Source organism: Triplophysa dalaica, chromosome 2 (genome assembly GCF_015846415.1).
Source record: "Triplophysa dalaica isolate WHDGS20190420 chromosome 2, ASM1584641v1, whole genome shotgun sequence".
NCBI lineage: Eukaryota > Metazoa > Chordata > Actinopteri > Cypriniformes > Nemacheilidae > Triplophysa > Triplophysa dalaica.
The window spans coordinates 26,756,635-26,774,244 of NC_079543.1; the positions used below are offsets into that span (position 1 = coordinate 26,756,635).

Sequence of the window (17,610 nt, forward strand, 5' to 3'; positions counted from 1 at the left end):
CCTCTCCACATAAACAGACAGAAAGCTGAGGCTAAACCACCCTGACACTTTCCCACAATACCACTGATAACAGCATTACGTGTAAACCACAGTTCCTTTAAAGATAAGGGACTTTTCTCCTTATCATTTTCTTTAAAAAAAAGATATTTTGTGGAGCATTAGAGGGGATGTTCGACCATTTGTCTCTGGAAAGCATTCAGAGTTTGCACACAAAGTAAAACAGTGCCATCAGTTCCTCCTGGAACATTCCCGTATATGAGTTTGGGATTCATAATTACGATCTGATGTGGATTTTTTACGGCAAATTCAGATTTCTCTTTTCTTCCTCCCTGAAAAACTTTTATAGTGCTAGAACAACAACATGAAGATGTATTCTAAAAAAAATGGATAAACGGAGAATAAAGGGAAATACACAAGACCTAAAAACCCAAACTTTCGCAGCTTATTTTCTGGTAAGATTCACTATTCTGTATCATAGAGAGTTAACTAAACTAAACTGTCCATGCAACATTCACAATTAAATGCAATAAGACAACATGCAATTTGCTTCTGTAGAACTAAGCAAAAAGCTACATGTATTTATATAACTGAAAGATTGAACACATCCCAATAATATTTAGTTTACAGCTCCGTAAAAGATCTTCAATCAAAATCAATGTAAGAAATAAAAAAAGTCAATCTAGACACTCCGATATCTATATTCTCCATCCACCACCACACTTCCTAAAGAGAAACTGCATAGCACATCTTTATTAAATGATGTTCTCTGTCTGTCCCTGCTTACCGTGTAAAATAAGATTGCGGGCTTATCACGTGAGTCATGCTAGTGAAGATAGCAACTGTAGCCGTGGTAACACTACCTGAGGGCAAGGGTGATGATTTCAGCAATTACAGAGGTGAGGTAAATGCTCTGAGATAAAATACCTCTGCTGCTTTTCACATTAGCTTCCATGAAGACACGATGCTTATGTTACCGGCCAAATCGCCGCTGTTGCAAAACAACACTAAACGCAGTGCTCCCATGAGCGCATGGCAGGCGGAATATTCTTAGAAGCGCATGCAGACGCTAATGCGATGTTCTGTGCTAATTAGTAGGGGTGGGAATCGTTTGGTCCCTCAAGATTCGATTCAGAATCGATTCTTAGGGTCACGATTCAATTCAGAATTGATTCTTGATGTGCTTATAAGCATATTTAAGATGTCATTGCGTCCCGTTTTGGCTCAGAGGCTACCTTACAAGATTCAACAAAAACATGACATAGAAGAAAACAAAATGGAGAGTGATATATCAAAATACTGATATTGAAATAGAAAAGGTATATAACACACAGACATCAATCTCATTCTCTTCCGAAAATCGACCGCTTTGGGTTGTCTAACATTGACTAGGCATGTTGCAATTGGTGTACAACTACGACAAATCCCTACAAACATCTCCAAAGTCAAACATTCTGTGCACTGCAGATGGTTAACCTCAACTCCATATTTCCCCAAGGACAAGAGATCAGAGTCCAATTAAGAGGGCATTCCTGGCATGCTGGTGGACGGATGAAAAGAGTTAAGCGTCGCCTCCTCCCCGCCTTTCCTCTAAACTCAGTTTATTTTATTTTCTTCTCCCCCTTGATGTTTAATTGGTCTGGGAGTTCTTCGGAAACTTTGAGGGAACGTTTAAGAAGCGTGTCTGGCAGCGTCACAGAGAAAGCCGCGACCTCCCGGAACCATAACCTAAGGGTCGCTGGAGGTCGCCACGCTAACTAGATTTACAGTGCAACATGAGTGCTCTGAAAAATCAGCCAGTTTGAGAACCTGAGTCATGCGTGACCCTCGAAAAACCTTCTTCAATCAGCCATCAATCTACTGGCGAGACCGCGCGTACACTTCACACATAAACACCCAGACCGCTAACCGATGAAGGTATAGTGCTGCTTGTCTCCACATCTGGAGAGATAATGACGAAAAACAACACGACTTCTGTGAAGTGTGACAAAACATTCTCAAGAAAAAGCCTGTCTGTCGCGATGACAGTGAATTTATTTTTAAAAGCCTTAATGAAAGCGTGTGTAAGACTCATTTTACGCAATTGGATAGAATTGGATAAATTAAAGGAAACCGCGGTCTATGTTCAATAACAGACCAATCGACTGTAAGCTAGAAATATTTCACAGAATAATGTACAGTAAAAACTGAATGCATTAAAAACAGAAATAAATGTTTATATTATATTAATAAAGTATTATGAAAAATATATAACAAAATAGAAATATAAAAACATACAAAAACAGCTACGAACAATTTACAGTTTGGTGTTGTGTTTGAGGTTATCTACAACAAAAGACCACCTTAATAGTGGTAAGTAATAAGCTATGTAAAAATGGATAAAACATATAGCAAAACGTTTATAATATGATTTTAGGAGCTCCGAGATAATAAGCACCAACAATGAATGTACACCACATAAACAGGATAGCTTTACACATCCGTAGCAGCCAAAATAACCCGCTCCATTGATAACACGGGTAGCAGTTTTAACAATTTCTCTGTGAGAACATCTGAGCATTGATAAAATGATTTATAGGACGCTCAAGCTTTTTGTTGTCAAGCCGGGAAATTTCCCAGGATAAAAGCGTTCTGCTTCCTAAGCACATGGGAACAGCAGGCTAGATCTCACTCACCGGTCTTGTAGATCTCGTAGCGCAGGGAGAAACCGGCGCCCTGGTGCGCGTAATCAGACACAAACTTGATGTGGATGATGGGACCGGAGGAAATGATGGCGGGTGGAGCGATGTTACTGCAGTGCTTTCCCAGCAGGTCCGCAGACTCAGAATTCCCATCTCGGATCTCTATGAAGTCGTACCTGAGAGGCAGAAAAAGGTCCCTGTTTAAAGGCGGGTTTCAGATCGGTTATTTACGGCAGAAGCTAGGCTTCCAACCTGAACTCATGCTGAGATCTTTTCACAAAGGAAACGTATACTTTTAAAATAAACTTTTAATGTAGAAATATACTTTTATATCAAAGGGATACTTCAATCAAAGATAACATTTCTTTCAACATTTACTCGCCTTCCAGTTGTTCAAAATCTGTATACATTTTTTTGTTCTGATGAACAGAGAATGAAATTTGGAAGAATGCTTCTAGCCAAACGGTTCTTGGCCATCATGGACTACCATAGTAGAAAAAAACACAATGGTAGTCAAGAGTGCCCCAGAGCACTCAGATTATTGAACTACATTCTTCAAAATATCTTCTTTGTGTCCAACAGAACAAAGTATTTTCCCTACTATGGTAGTCATAGGGAGGCAAAATCTGTCAGGTTATAAGCATTCTTCCAAATATCTTAATTTGTGTTCATCAGAACAAAGAAATGTATACAGATTTGGAACAACTCGAAGGCGAGTAAATGAAGACAGAATTTTCAATTTTATGTGCAGTATCCCTTTAAGGCGAGATACTGCAGGTGAATAGGATGTTTCTATTAAACATATTAACTTGAATTTTTACCATATAAATAAATACATTATTTGTAAAAAAAAAAATGTATGGCAAGTTTCTAACAAAACATGTTTTTATATGCAAATGAGCTGATATCTCATTAATTATGTGCATATTTACACGGGTTGTGTTCAAAAGTGGGACAAACCCAACCATTAGGTTAAACTAACCCAGCAAATGATAAACATTTGACCCTTTAATGTATTAAAACCACCCAGCATAGGTTCATTTACAACCCAGCGGGTTGGCTTCATCTTTTTTTGACCCAATGCTGGGTTTAAAATTAAAATTAAAGCATATATTTAAAAAGAAAAGATTTAGACACTGAAAACAGTTACACCTGTAATCTTTTTTTTCATTTTGACAACATAGCAGAGTTACGCATTTTTACAGAAAAGATTTCAGATATCTCTTTTTATAAAAAAAACCATCAACCTAAAACACACATCAAATCAAAGATTTCAACTTATGTTTACCCCAAAAATGTTACGTAAATCAGCTAAAAACATTGTGTTAATAAATCATTCTGTGATAAACTTCAGAATATAATTTATTAATTTATATAACTTCTATATTTATATATATATATATATATATATATATATATATATATATACCTAAAATAAAAATGTTATTGTAAACTTTGTCATTTTTGTAGTATCACTGTTATGACATGTTAAAAGACATGTTATGAAAATCGACCTGTAGGGAAAAAAAAAAATACTTATTTGCCTGCCATGTCTACGCCTAATTTGTATATTTGCTTAATATAAATAGAAAGATTAAAAGAAAATCTCAATATACAATGAAATTATTCTTTATTTTTATAATATATCATTTCAAAATAAACTCAAACTTTTCTCATCAGTTTTCTCCAAGACAATATTATCTGTACAATGTTGCCAACAATAAATTCATACCCCTATACTTCCCCTGTATGATAAGAATTGTCTCACTTATGTCTACTTTAATAAAAACATTTGAGACAACTTGAAACACTATAAAAAACATGTAAGATAAGAATTAATAAGAACATATAAAAACTCCATTAAGTTTCCATAAAAAAGCAACTTTCTAAGCATTGTAATTTTTCTCTTTTAGAAAAACCGTAGTTGTTTTAATTCGAGCCGGTGTCACCTTTGACCCTCAGCGGACTGCTGCCTTATCACAACAAACACACATTTCTTCATGCCACTTCAGAGACAGACTCAAGGAGCCCAGACAAAGACCACCTGTCCGGCCAAAATAATCCCTTAATGAGGCCAAAGACTCTGAAATATCCCGTTGGCTGTCAGCGTGAGCGCTTCCTTATAATAAATCTGGCCATGGAGAGGCGTGAGTCAGACCTCCTCTGACACCTCAGGAATGCTCCCCCCATTTAACCCCCTAACATGAACTAGATCCCAGTAAACACACGGCATCATTCCCATCCAAACATGATAAGCAGACTTCCTCTTAACTGACAGAATTAATCCGTGAACACTTGAAACTGATTTGTTTCTTGCAAGAGGTACTTCAGCTTAAGTAATATTGTTGGAACGACATCAAACAGTGTGTTGTTGCTGTCAATAAAACGGTAACGTGGTGTCTTGTAGACAGAAATAATTGTACTATAAAAATCAAACCAGATCTTATGGGAATTCGTAACAAGGAGGTGATTTCAAATGAATTCATACAAAGTGAATCGTACAAAAATGTTACATTTGAGAAATAATGAGAGAATGAGAGAATAATGAAGTCTCACCCATAACCATCACTGGCAAGAAACCAGATCTTAAAAATTCATACAAATTACAATTAAAAAGAAACCAATTACCACTTTTTCTTCTAGTTTTTTTAACAACTGCCTAAATTGAAAGTGCTGAGTTTTAAGAACTTTTGCAGTCTCTGAAGAATCATATCGCAACTACAGCAGTTTTAACAGTCTACACTTTAGTCCGCTTACAAATTTAGAAGTCAAAGATTGACTAATAATAAGGTTAGGACTTCGGGTACAAAGTTGTTGTCAATGGGCGTGTTCGAACTTTCCTTACGAACCCAAAAGAGACTGAAGACGCTACACCTTTTTTAACCTTTTCCCCCTGTTGGCACAGAGTTATCCGTACTTGAACTGCATAACTACCGGCACCACGTCACTCAAAGAGCATATGTGTGTGAAAATCTGACACGGCATCCGGCCTCTCAGAATGACATAGAGAGGCAGGTGTCTCTAAATCTTTACTGCTCCGAAGTAAGGACCCCATGACCGACCGCACACTTGGAGACTTCAGGTAAAGCCGTGTATATTTAGACCGGAGTAGTCTCTAACAGTCTATATAAATGCACAAACATGAACGTATCAATGCACACCATCTAAAAGCCTTTGTGAAATAACGAGCAGGTTTTCCTGCTGAAATCAATACAAATGGTTTACATAAAAAATACCAACCTGTTAACCATTGAAAAAAGTGTTTAGGCTCTTAGTCCGATTGGATTTAATGGATTTCTTTTGGTTTTCATATACCATAACATTCCATGACGGAGAACATTATAATTTCTATTAAAACCACAAATTTCTCTGATCATTTCTATCGATTTGACAGCAGAGTTGATATTGGACATTCACAATATTTTTTCAAGATATCATATCGATAGTCCAACCTCTACTATAGATCTTTTTTATTGCGTTTAATGTCATATGCAGATACGGCCAAGCGGTTGTTAATGGTTATATTGGGACTTGTATTGGTTTTATTGGAAACTATAACGACGTCTACTGGTATGTGATGGATTCTATAGGCAGGATATTTAAAAAATTCTCACGTTGTCGACAGCAAGTTTCTTAAAAATGTTTATTTAAATAGTATTACAATATGTATCGTATCGAAATATATCGTTATATTTTGAATCGTCACTCATCTATCGTAATATGGATCATATCGCAAGTCATTTGCCAACACATCGGGTGGTGATCCAACAAAGCATCAAAATTAATTACATCCTAAATAGACAACTAAAATGTCCTCAAAATCAGATATTAAAATATATTAGGATAATCATGACATGCACAGAGCCAACAGCATACAAAATGAACATTAATTTGATCATTTTTGCCTTGTCAGACACAGAGTCCAGAACGCTTCTGAACTAACTCGCTCTCTTTATTTCTCACTACACAAGAAAAGCGAGGATGCAGCCTTGTGTGCTATTGTGATGAGGTTGTAATTGATTTCGTATAGGTTCTTGGCTCTTGGATAAGCAGTTTCGAGTGAGTGTGTCAAATGTGGATATTGACCGTCTCTAGACGCCCGGATAAATATTTCGAGAGGCGCTTGAGAGGGGAACCGCCGATCGACTGCCCGGATCGTTTATTTACCTCACGACGCTTCAAGTGTCACCCCCATTGACTGAAAGCAGGAAGAATATCCTCGTTGTTACATTATTACAACCTTCTCCCACAGCGGTTAAGCACAAGATGTTCACCGCAGTGATTATGCACGCTCATTAAACATAATTCGATGGTTATTTGGGTGTTTCTGGCGGCAGTGAAAACTCCCTAGACAGAGGTATGTTTGTAAGCGTGCACGATGGAGAGCGTCTTGACACGGGGGGCACAGACCCTGCGTCCCTATCTCATGTTCAAACACGTCTTCCTCCCAATCTCGCTTTCCAACACCTCTCCCCTCCAACCTCTTCACTGCTAATTGCTTTTCACACCTACTGTGTTTTCAACCGTTTTTTCAACCCCTGCACATTCCCCCGAGGTGTCACCGGCTGCCCTCAGAGCAGTTTGTCTGGAGAGAGTGAGAGATACACGGAAACAAAGGTGTAGATGCTTTTATGTTGTGTATGCAATAACAGCGATTGTAATTAACAATGTATGTTCAGCATGTGTGTTTCTCGTCACATCGATTCTCAAATGTGTTCTCAGACAACTTCTTCATTTGTCTCAAGTTATCAAACATATATCAAACTAAAGGTCTCTTAAGTTAAAGTTACCATGGATTTTCAATATGGCATTATTTAAAATGCATTATAGCACCATCAAGGTACAATTAATTTAACCTTGCGCATCAACAAAAAAAATACACACTGGTCAAAAATGACAAAATATGATAAAAGTTGTGATGTATTTCTGACTGAGGGGGGCAGATTAAGGCCCTTTTGTCTTGCTGATTCATCGATATAAAACCTTTCGCTAAAAAATGACATCAGCCAGTGTGACTGTCTCTTTATCATCCTATGACAACATCCTTTAGTTCTCTCTGTCAGGCTTGATGGAATCAGAATAATTCATCATTTCAGAATAATTCAGTTCGACGCACAATAACATTTGCTTTTCAAAATCAAACACAACGGGGCCTTTACTTGAATTTCGCCGTGCTTTTAGTCCACCAGCCTCAGGACGTGCTCCGGGACGGCCCGTCATCCAGCCAAGACACTAAAACTGAAATTAAATAATGCTGAAAGTTTGCATGGAAAGCCACACGCTCGCTCCCCGGGGGGGCAGCCTAATAAGCTATAAGTGCCTGTGAAATATTAAATAGATGCCGGGGAGGGTTCCCGAGAGAGAGGGAGGGCTGCCATCATCAATCCGGTCAGGAAACGAATAGCGTGGCTGTCCGATACGAGACTGACATTTACAGATCACTAGTGTAGACCGCAGGAGCCCAAGGCTTTTATCAACAACACAAAAACTGCCGGTAAAGCAACATTTGGACGTTTTTCAAAACGTGCACCGTTGGAAGACACTAATGTATGAACCGTCTGAGCCTTCTGAGATTCAAAAACGCTCTCGTCAAAATGTGCCGTCCCCCAATTCCCATTGTGTTGTCATGGAAAGCCTCAGGCCTTGTCACAATGAAAGTTTTTTTTGCCTCAATGATATTAAAAACTTTTTTGGGGAAAATTGGCTTCTGAGGGTAAAAAGAGACTTTTTTAATCTTTGAATTCCCAAATGTGTCATTTTATGCCGTTCCAGATTGATAGCATTTTTGTGGGCTATCAATATCTTGATACACTCCAGGGTTGCTGATATATTTCCAATGCCCTAAAAACTGCGCTGTCCTAAAAAAACATTATTGACCTATTTGAATAAGAGACATGTGAAATCATAACAAAACTCTATTAAGATACGTCTTTTTTGACTTGTGAATATATGCACACTAAAAAGGAGCTGTTTAAACCCATGTTTGGGAAAAATACTGACAAACCCAACCGTAAGTATAAAATAACCTAGAAAATGTACATATTCAGCTCAACCATGGCTTAAAACCTATAGATTAATTTAAGACCAATAGTTGGGTTGGCCCATATTTTACCCAAGCGTGATTTATACCGACCACCAGATTGATGTATTGTGGTCTGTTATTGGACAAAGTAATAATTTATGTACTGCCAATAATGCCAGACTCAAGTAAGATTAATGCACTCCTTTCAGAGAAAAATGGACATGACTTGGCCTTAATATTTCCTCTTCTAAAGATCTTTCTATAACGTTCTTGCATAAAATGGTGGCAAGTTATATTCCTTAAAAACTTAAAAGTAATAAAAATAAATAAATGGAAAGAACATATTATGAAAAATAGTTCCAACAATAATTTCGGGTTCCATATCCAATCAAATAATTTCCAATAATGATGAGTTCACAGGTGTATATTGATTATTTAACACTTACTACTGGAAAAAATCAGGTAAACTCAATACATTTTAGGGTCAGAAACAATATCTGTTAAGCAATTATAGATTATTAAAGAGCCATTTCATAACCGCTCATTATACCCGTGATGTTTTTATTTATGCAATGCTCATTTGGCTCATTTCATGACCCCTGTGGCCTTTGGCCCATGTGCTTGTGACCTTCTTGACCATGACCTCACTCTCGTGAACTGGGGGTCTATCGATTCTTCATTAAGGCCAAAAGAACACATCGATCCTTCATTTATGTCCCTGGTGAAAACGTGGGAACAGGGTGTTATCCTGCTTGTAGTGTAGAAATGCTGATGGTGCTCAAAACCTTAGGACCTTAACATCTCCTGACTGAGCTTCATGCAAAACCCGACGACCTTCATCACCTGAGAATGAAGTTTGCACTGCAAACATCTGTCTTACTCTTTTCGATTATAATTTTGGATTCCCTCTTTCAACCAAACAACCGCTTTTTTTGTCAATATTTTGATTCTGATGATACTCATTCTCCTCCACTGCATTTCCACCTCAGACTCTTCTAAAGCTGTAAACATTTTGTCAGTATGCATTATGTGATCTCAGTATTTAGCATTCAGGAGGAAACTAGCTGTTTGCATATAGAGTAGTTGTTAGGGCAGGAAAATAATGGAGATATATTTGAAGAATGATAATGAAGCAAACTGGGTGGGGACAACGTGAGAAAATGAACGTGAGGTAAAAAGAGAGAGAGATGGATGAATGGATGGATGGATGGACAGACGGACGGGCAGACGGACAGACAGACGGACGGACGTACAGACAATCAAACACAGACAGACAAATAGAAAAAAGAAGAAGAGAAGGAGGCACAGACAAACAAACAGATTTAGATTAAGAATGAAAATAAAGAATAAAACGTATTTACCGTACTGTAAAGACAGAGAGACAAAGAAAGAAAGAAAAAAAACAGACAGACAGCGAGATAGATAGAAAAACAGATGTACAGACGGATGGAGAAACAGACGGACGGATGGACAGACAGACAGACATACAGAGAAAAAATGAGACGAACGGACAGATAGACAAAAAAGGATAGACATAGATAGATAGATAGATAGATAGATAGATGGATGGAGAAACGGATGGATGGATGGACGGACGAATAGACAAAAAAAGAGACAAGCAGACAGACAGACATACAAAAAAAGAAAGTAAGAAAGAAAGAAAGAAAGAAAAAAAAAAAAGAAACCAGACGAATAAAAAGAAAGAAAAAATAGACGGACAGACTCCCATATCAAAGACTGTTGCATTAAAGTTATAGCCCGATATTTCATTTGACATTTTTACTGCATCTATCTCAGATCAATCTGCTCAAACCCCTCCAGGCCATGTGGCTTAGCTAGCCCAATAAAAATTCCCAGCTAAAGTGCATTCAGATATGTCATCAATACCTTCACTATGTGAGTCAAGATGTTTTGCGGGATGGACAATTCAGAACCACATTAGTCAGTATAGTTTAAGCCATGAGAAGCAGCTTTGACCTTGTCTAGTATAAATTGTGCAAGCTAAGCAAAACTCGGGCAGCTCCTCGGAGCAATAGAGACTTGGAGCCAGCTCTCATAAGCCCAAGGTGAATTTAAATGTGCTTGCTGGTGCGTGTGAGAGAGTGTTTGCAGTCTAAAAGAGTACGCCGGGCCTTTCAATCATACCCTGCTTAAATGTGCTGACGATGACTCATTGTGTTTAAAGGAAAATAAAGATGGAGGCTTCAAGTGGACCGTTAGAAAAATGTTTATGGAGCAACACACCGCGCAGTCACCGACACCTCTAAATTTTTCAATCGTGCCACTTTCTCCCTTCTAGACCAAGAAGCAGAGTAATATATGATAAGAATAGGCGAGGAACGGTTTGTGTGGATGATGTGGTGTGTGGTGCTGCTCTAATCTCCAAAACCACAATTACAGATGTACCTCCAGCTCAATTTAAGACCACTACTATACTGGCCGAACACAAACAGCAACGCTCTTATTTCGAATTTCCATGTCTGTTGCACAATGCACATCAATGGCAATTTTGGCGATCTGGTTTATGTCATTTCTTGGAGTGGGACTGAGTTGGTTTTACTGGGAGGAGAGACCACAGGTGAGTTACTAACTTAACACTAAATTTTCAAATTATGATCATTCAGTCAGAAACAATTTACATACATACAATAATTATTATTTATTTCAGATTTACTCGACACAAAACGGACAGGTTTTTAATGTAACATCATTTACATTTTAGTTAGAGGGTGTTTTTTTATTTATATTATTCAACATTCATCACATGGCCTTAGCAAAAGGAGCCTGCTGTTTGGCCCTAAATCAAGCAAGCAAACATCGATTTTTAATCCACAGACGCTCGAGTAAGAACATTGGCATTTCATTCTTTCCACCTGTTTCTGTCTTGCTGTAACATCACTGCGCTCTATCTCAATCAGGGCTCTAAATATGAACAACAAACCCAGATCTGTCCAACCTGACAAAGCCCCCCGAACAAGAAGAGAGACTAACATCTGTACAGTAATCATCCACAACGCTCATTTCAGGAGGACTGTGATTTTGGATTCTCTCTCTTTATCTCTCTCTCTCTCTCTCTCGCTTGCACAAACACACACACAGTTGTTCTTGTTTGACTCAAATCATAAAGTCAAACTAAAACAAACACCGAAGGACTTGGCACATGGTCTTATCTAAATTAGGCCTGGCATCTTCACAGCACTGCAGTTTTTAGAAAACTAGAATGATGAGATACGCCCTCGCCCACCCATGGGCGGACCACACCGAAAGCAATCGTGGGTTTAAACAACTTATAATGGGAAATGCGTAGAAACAACAATCGTTTAGCACCAGGCAATAAAGTACCAAGTGTAAAAAAACTTGACCACTGCATCCAACAAAACCTCAGGATGGTTTTGATCATTTGCCTTCCAGAAAGATGTAATTGAGAGCGAGAGAGGCTTCGTCCAGGTTTATAAAAAAATATGTGGATTATATACTGTATTTCTAATCAAGATATACAGGGGGGCATGTCAATAACAAAAGACTTTAAAGACTTAAATGAAATGGATTCAAATGTTTTGTCTAGTTAGCAAAAGCCACTGAACAAAAGCTTGTCATTTAGTTCAAGGTTTATCTGAATCTAGTTATTCCAGAGTAATTTTTCGTCCCATTTATGTAAAATTCTCAATTTGGAGTCTCCGACAGCCTGCAATGCTAAAACATCCGTTGACATGTATCTCCTTAAAAGCGCCGCTGCTGCAGCCATAAAAGCAAATTCACCATCTGCGATGAATTTCAGGACAATTACTGTCGGACATCCAATAGCCTGCTGTGAGAGATGTTCCTCGCATTATGCATAATCCATAGGTCTCTGCTCTTTTCCTGAGGATTATGGCTGTTTTGAGCGATTAAAGGTCAAAGCCTGTTTATTTGTTAGATTTCATACAGTTACGCTACTAAACTTTTTAGCATTTATTCCCTAGATAAGAATAATTGTCGTCTAGTGGACGTGACCTAAACCGTAAAACCAGCCCAATTATACAGGATTCCTAAAGACCAGTCGGCCAAACCATGACTGAACAACACCAACTATCAAAAAAAACATATTTTAGGCTAATTCATACTTTGCGTTTAACCATGTTTGTGATAAAAATGACGACTGTCACACTCTGAAACATTTGACATGTTTGTGTTTGTGAGGACAGCATTTCAACCTACTGTATGCTATAGAACTTAATTCAACCCAAACCTTACGGACACAAAGCATGAGAAATAGACTGACACGACTAAAGCCGATTTACGGGTCATTATAATGTAAGTCAGGCTCAGAGAAGCAAGCCTACGGATGAACGTAATTAATTTTACAGCTGAGGGAAAGCGTTCCAGAAAAAGCCTTCGGGACGACCCCGTTTCCCCACGACAGCTGCACCGCGTCTCTCCGTAAGCCCTTTAGACTCGCAGTGAACCCCATTATATCTCTCTCAACTTCACCCACACCTCATTCCTTTCTTCACCTAGACCGTGGCCTCCTCCTTCTCTCAGGATCGTTTTCTCCTCTAATCCTCGGTTCCCCCTCGCATATATGTCTCTCGCATGTCCTCGCATCTTTCTTTCGTTCCGACATTTTGACGTCTACCTCCATCACACCCTCTTCGCTATCTCTTTCCCCTCATTGACAATTCCAGTCATGGGCGGGTCGCACATGCTCCGTCGGAGGTAAATTAATTGCGTGCGCGTAGTCCTTGTCACTTTTTCCAGCTCATTTTTCGAAGCTTTATCTACTTTTATACCAGCGTCTCACCTGCAATCCAGTCTCTCCAGCTCGAAGTGAGGGTTGAAGTTCAACACGATGCGTTGCGTGGGTTCGGGAGCGTTGATCACCCACTGGCAGCTCTGATGGGGCGGGTATTCCATCGGGTAACCGGGTGACGTGATGTAACCGGCGTCGCTGGCGTCAAGGTGGCCTCCGCACGTCTCACCTGAGCCCAACGGGAAAAGAGAGAGACAGAAATGTGGGTGACGGTGTGACTTAGATAACTCGGTTATTAGCATCATTCTTGACACTAATTTGCCCGAGCAGAACAGCGTGAACTGAAGGTAAATTAAACACATAAATCAGGTTCTACCAAATCCCAGAGCGAACGGCGAAGAAATAAGAGGGATACTAATCATGTTGTCAAGGCCCACGAGAAAAAAGAAACAATACGCATTCAACACAAAATCAAAACATACCTCATTTACTTTATTATTTTTTTGTGCATGATTCATCTTTAGCATGTTAATATGAAATTATTTGTGTTCAGCTGAGGAAAAGGACTCATATACATATCAATTATTCCTTTAAAGCCTTGATTTTAAATGCGACATCACTGTCTATGAAATATAGGCCTATAACAGTTTACCACAACCTGAGACAGAAAGTGACGCGCAACTCCTCTGTGAAGGTTTAAGGGTGATCTCCAAATCTGCGAACAGGATCAAGCATAAAGCTGCGTTCAGATTACTAGCGACATTATCCCATTCATTGCAATGGAGAGCTGGCCACTTCCGGTAACACGAGAAGTCGCAACCATTGGCGACGGATGGGCGTGTCTAGCAACGCAACAAAGTTAAGAAATCTTCAATGGTAGGGTTAGGGGTGGTAGAGCTAACGTGATCTTTACTCAGGCAACCACTAGTGGGAACGCCCACTGGCGACTTGCAGCGATAAAGTTTCAGGACGCGAGCCGCGCCATTTTCTCTCTTCATTTGACCGCTGTTACATTTTCCCATTTCGGCCAAATCGCATTGCCCCCTTTCAGCTCGCCTACCTCACATCTACTTTAAAAATAACGAATATGTGCTCGGAAAAGATGCGAAATGTGAATCGGGCCTAACAAAGCTTTTCTTCTCCCACCCCACCAAATGCATTCTCTCCATCACTCCATGTGTTATCTATAATAAACACGCCTTACACACGCTAACACGCAAAACAAGTTTTTTAGGGCGGCCTCACACATACCGAATAACATTCTGGTCATTATAATTCTAAACAGAGCTAAGATTAGGAGACAGAAATACTCTCTGCTGTTTTACCATGACAACTGTGAGGAGTGTGTGTGTGGGGGGGTTAACCACTTCATTCACTTTGATAACAGCTGGTGTAGATAAGACAATAGTCGGTTATTCTTAAAGCATTATGAGGTACATTTTCAAGTTCAAAAATGTATAATATATCAAAAAACCATTTCAGGTTTATTGTTCGAATTCATCTTTTATTTTGAGGTTTTTCTTGTATCCTGAATATCATTTTCCATCTGGTTATTCATGTCCCTTTAATAACATCCATAATGACATTATCTTCGGGGAAGTGACATCATTTTATTGGGGGAAAACAGCAAAAGCATCAGTAACTACTGGCAAACGATTGTTTAAAATCCTATTAGTTGATTTGTGTCTGTTTAAATTCGACCTGTTTGATACGATTACAGAAACCTATATAAGCATGCTTATTACCGTTGGGTCAAAAATAACCCAGCTACTAACTACTGGATTAGTAAATGATGTCCATTTGAGAAAACAAACCAATAGTGAGTCAATATTAGGTAAAAAATTTAGCAAAATATCAGGATCGGTCAAAAATACGGTATGATCATGTTAATAACGGTTATCTTCTAACGGTTAACCTTTACCTGTTTATTTACATCCATTTCCTTGTAGTTTGGCAAGTTTATATGTATTGAATAAAATGTAGCCACCTGAGCTTGACCAGGGCACAAATCCCAAAATAACGTACAGCCGAAATACAATACAGAGTATAAAGAGTTTGAAAGGTTTTGCATTAAAGCAAAGACCCCAAAACAGGTTCCAACAACTAATACATTAGCATCAATATAATGCCCAATGATTAAAAATTCCACAGATTTATAAAGTACAATGATGGATCATGCTTACATGTTTTTTTGTTAAGCACATCTCCACTCGCGTCAGAAAAGGAATCTGGGAATTACGTTCAGAAAATGAAAAGGATTTGATTGACAGTTCTAGGTCTGATGTGGGCTTCTGTAGATATATAGGTAAACATAGCTGTCGAGCTAACTTTAGAAAATCACGTCCTCTATGATCAAACTTCACGGCTGTCTTACACTTAACCTACATCTGATACACTCCCAGAATCTGAACCGTTCTAGCATCTCTGTCAATGTGGGCAAAAAGTCGTTCCTTGATGTGCTTCACATGCTTTCAAAATTCACTGAACCTATCATAAGCGTGGGCAAGACCAAGATCTCATATCACGGTGTAAGTAATTTTCTACCATTACTACTCTAAATATGATTAAAAAATATTACTTTTGGCTGTACTGAAGACTATTTTGATAACACAATTACATAAAAGTAACTACATCCTCTTAATGTTTAAAGCTTGATTGAAGTCATTCATGATACGATAGACTGACTGTCATTATAAAATACTTTTTGGTATGCTTGACGTTTTACTCGCCACACCTCAACCGCTCCACCGCCAAAACATACGGTCCTTATCTAAGAGGAACAAAGGAGAACATCTCTGATATCAAAGCAAGTATACTAAAGCAGCCAGGAAGACTTGAATCAAAGTGAGACCAATCGCCAAAAGACTAAGACTCATAAGAACACAGATGTTCAACCCCCAGAACTCTCAACATCTATAACAGCGAAAGGCATTTTCAGGGAATTGCCTTACAAAATGAGCTCCAGGGCATCCAAGAGCCACGTCAAGATCTTCTGCGCTACGCACTGGCGTGGTGAAAACGCTCCAGACAGGAAGTGGAGTATCGCCTCAAGCTACAGCTCCCATACGTGCTGATGTTCGAGTCATAAGAAAAGCAAAATAAGGAATCGTTTAAAAGGTTGGCATTTTCACAAATGTAACAGCATGTCTTTTTTATAAGGTACACTAAGGACGCCAAAACACCGCTAAGCCAATTCACGCAAGCCAATAACCCATTAGGACTGGGCGATAAAGATAACATTTTTCTTCCAAGCATTTTGATGAATTGATCATCATTTGTATTGACGTAAAAGAATCGCACTGTGGGATTATAAAATTACGTTATTATAGCGACAAAAAGGATTTCCTCCATTCATTCTGCCATTATGACCCAACATATTACAAGAACACAAAAGGACGGATAGATAGCAATCATTCAGTCTGCATGAGTTCTCTGACTGTGTATATCTCTCTATTGTGTGCTTTAAGGGCAGGGGGGTTTCTAGAGCAAAGGGGGTCTTGTGGATAAATCCAAGGGGGGGTTCTGCGTGCTCGGCACTTTTTTTAGACACATCTGTCCTTTCATGTACAGAGACACTAGGAGAGAAAAGCTACAGACAGACTGTGAGGAGAATTCAGAACAGGGTGTTTTTATAGACATGAACACAGAATGAAAAATAAGATTGTGTGTTTCTTAAAGGGCCCCGTTCGCCTAATAATTTTCTTTACTCACCCTCATGTCGCTCGACCCGTGTCATTTTCTTTCTTCTATGGAACAAGATGTTTGTCAGATTGTATTTAAAATGAAAAAGAAAAGATGACATTGTGAATGCTACACTTTTATATTTTTGCACGCACTGTCCCTTTAAGGATGTAAACAAGGTTGTGTTCGATGCCTTTATAGAACTAAAAGCCATCAGAAGGGAATTTAAATGCAGAGCTCCCTGGATATAAATTAGGATGTGTGCAGAGCACTTCGTGTTCCTCTCGACTGGTATTCATTTCTATTAACTGCATCATCGCTGTGCTGAACTGTCACTGTGCCGGTAAGTTGCGTCCATGAAATATCTCCATCCTTCTCTTTCTCTGTTTCTTGCTCTATCCTTCTCCTTAATTAAAAAGTGCCGTCACCCGCGGTGAGGAAATCAGCACTGATCCATTCATCCTTACCCAGCCAAAACTCTCTCTCTAATGCCATCTCAT

General features: G+C 38.8%; 1 protein-coding gene across 2 annotated transcripts in view; it reads right to left on the reverse strand.

Moving 5' to 3' along the window:
- Positions 1-17,610, reverse strand: part of nrp2a (neuropilin 2a) — a 67,542-nt gene that overhangs the window by 43,491 nt on the left and 6,441 nt on the right. For both annotated transcript variants that reach the window (XM_056763429.1, XM_056763437.1), the window contains exons 2-3: positions 13,481-13,658; positions 2,673-2,854 (exon numbers count right to left, since the gene is read on the reverse strand). In XM_056763429.1, the coding sequence (XP_056619407.1) occupies positions 2,673-2,854; positions 13,481-13,658 (360 nt within the window). The remainder of the gene's footprint in view (positions 1-2,672; positions 2,855-13,480; positions 13,659-17,610) is intronic.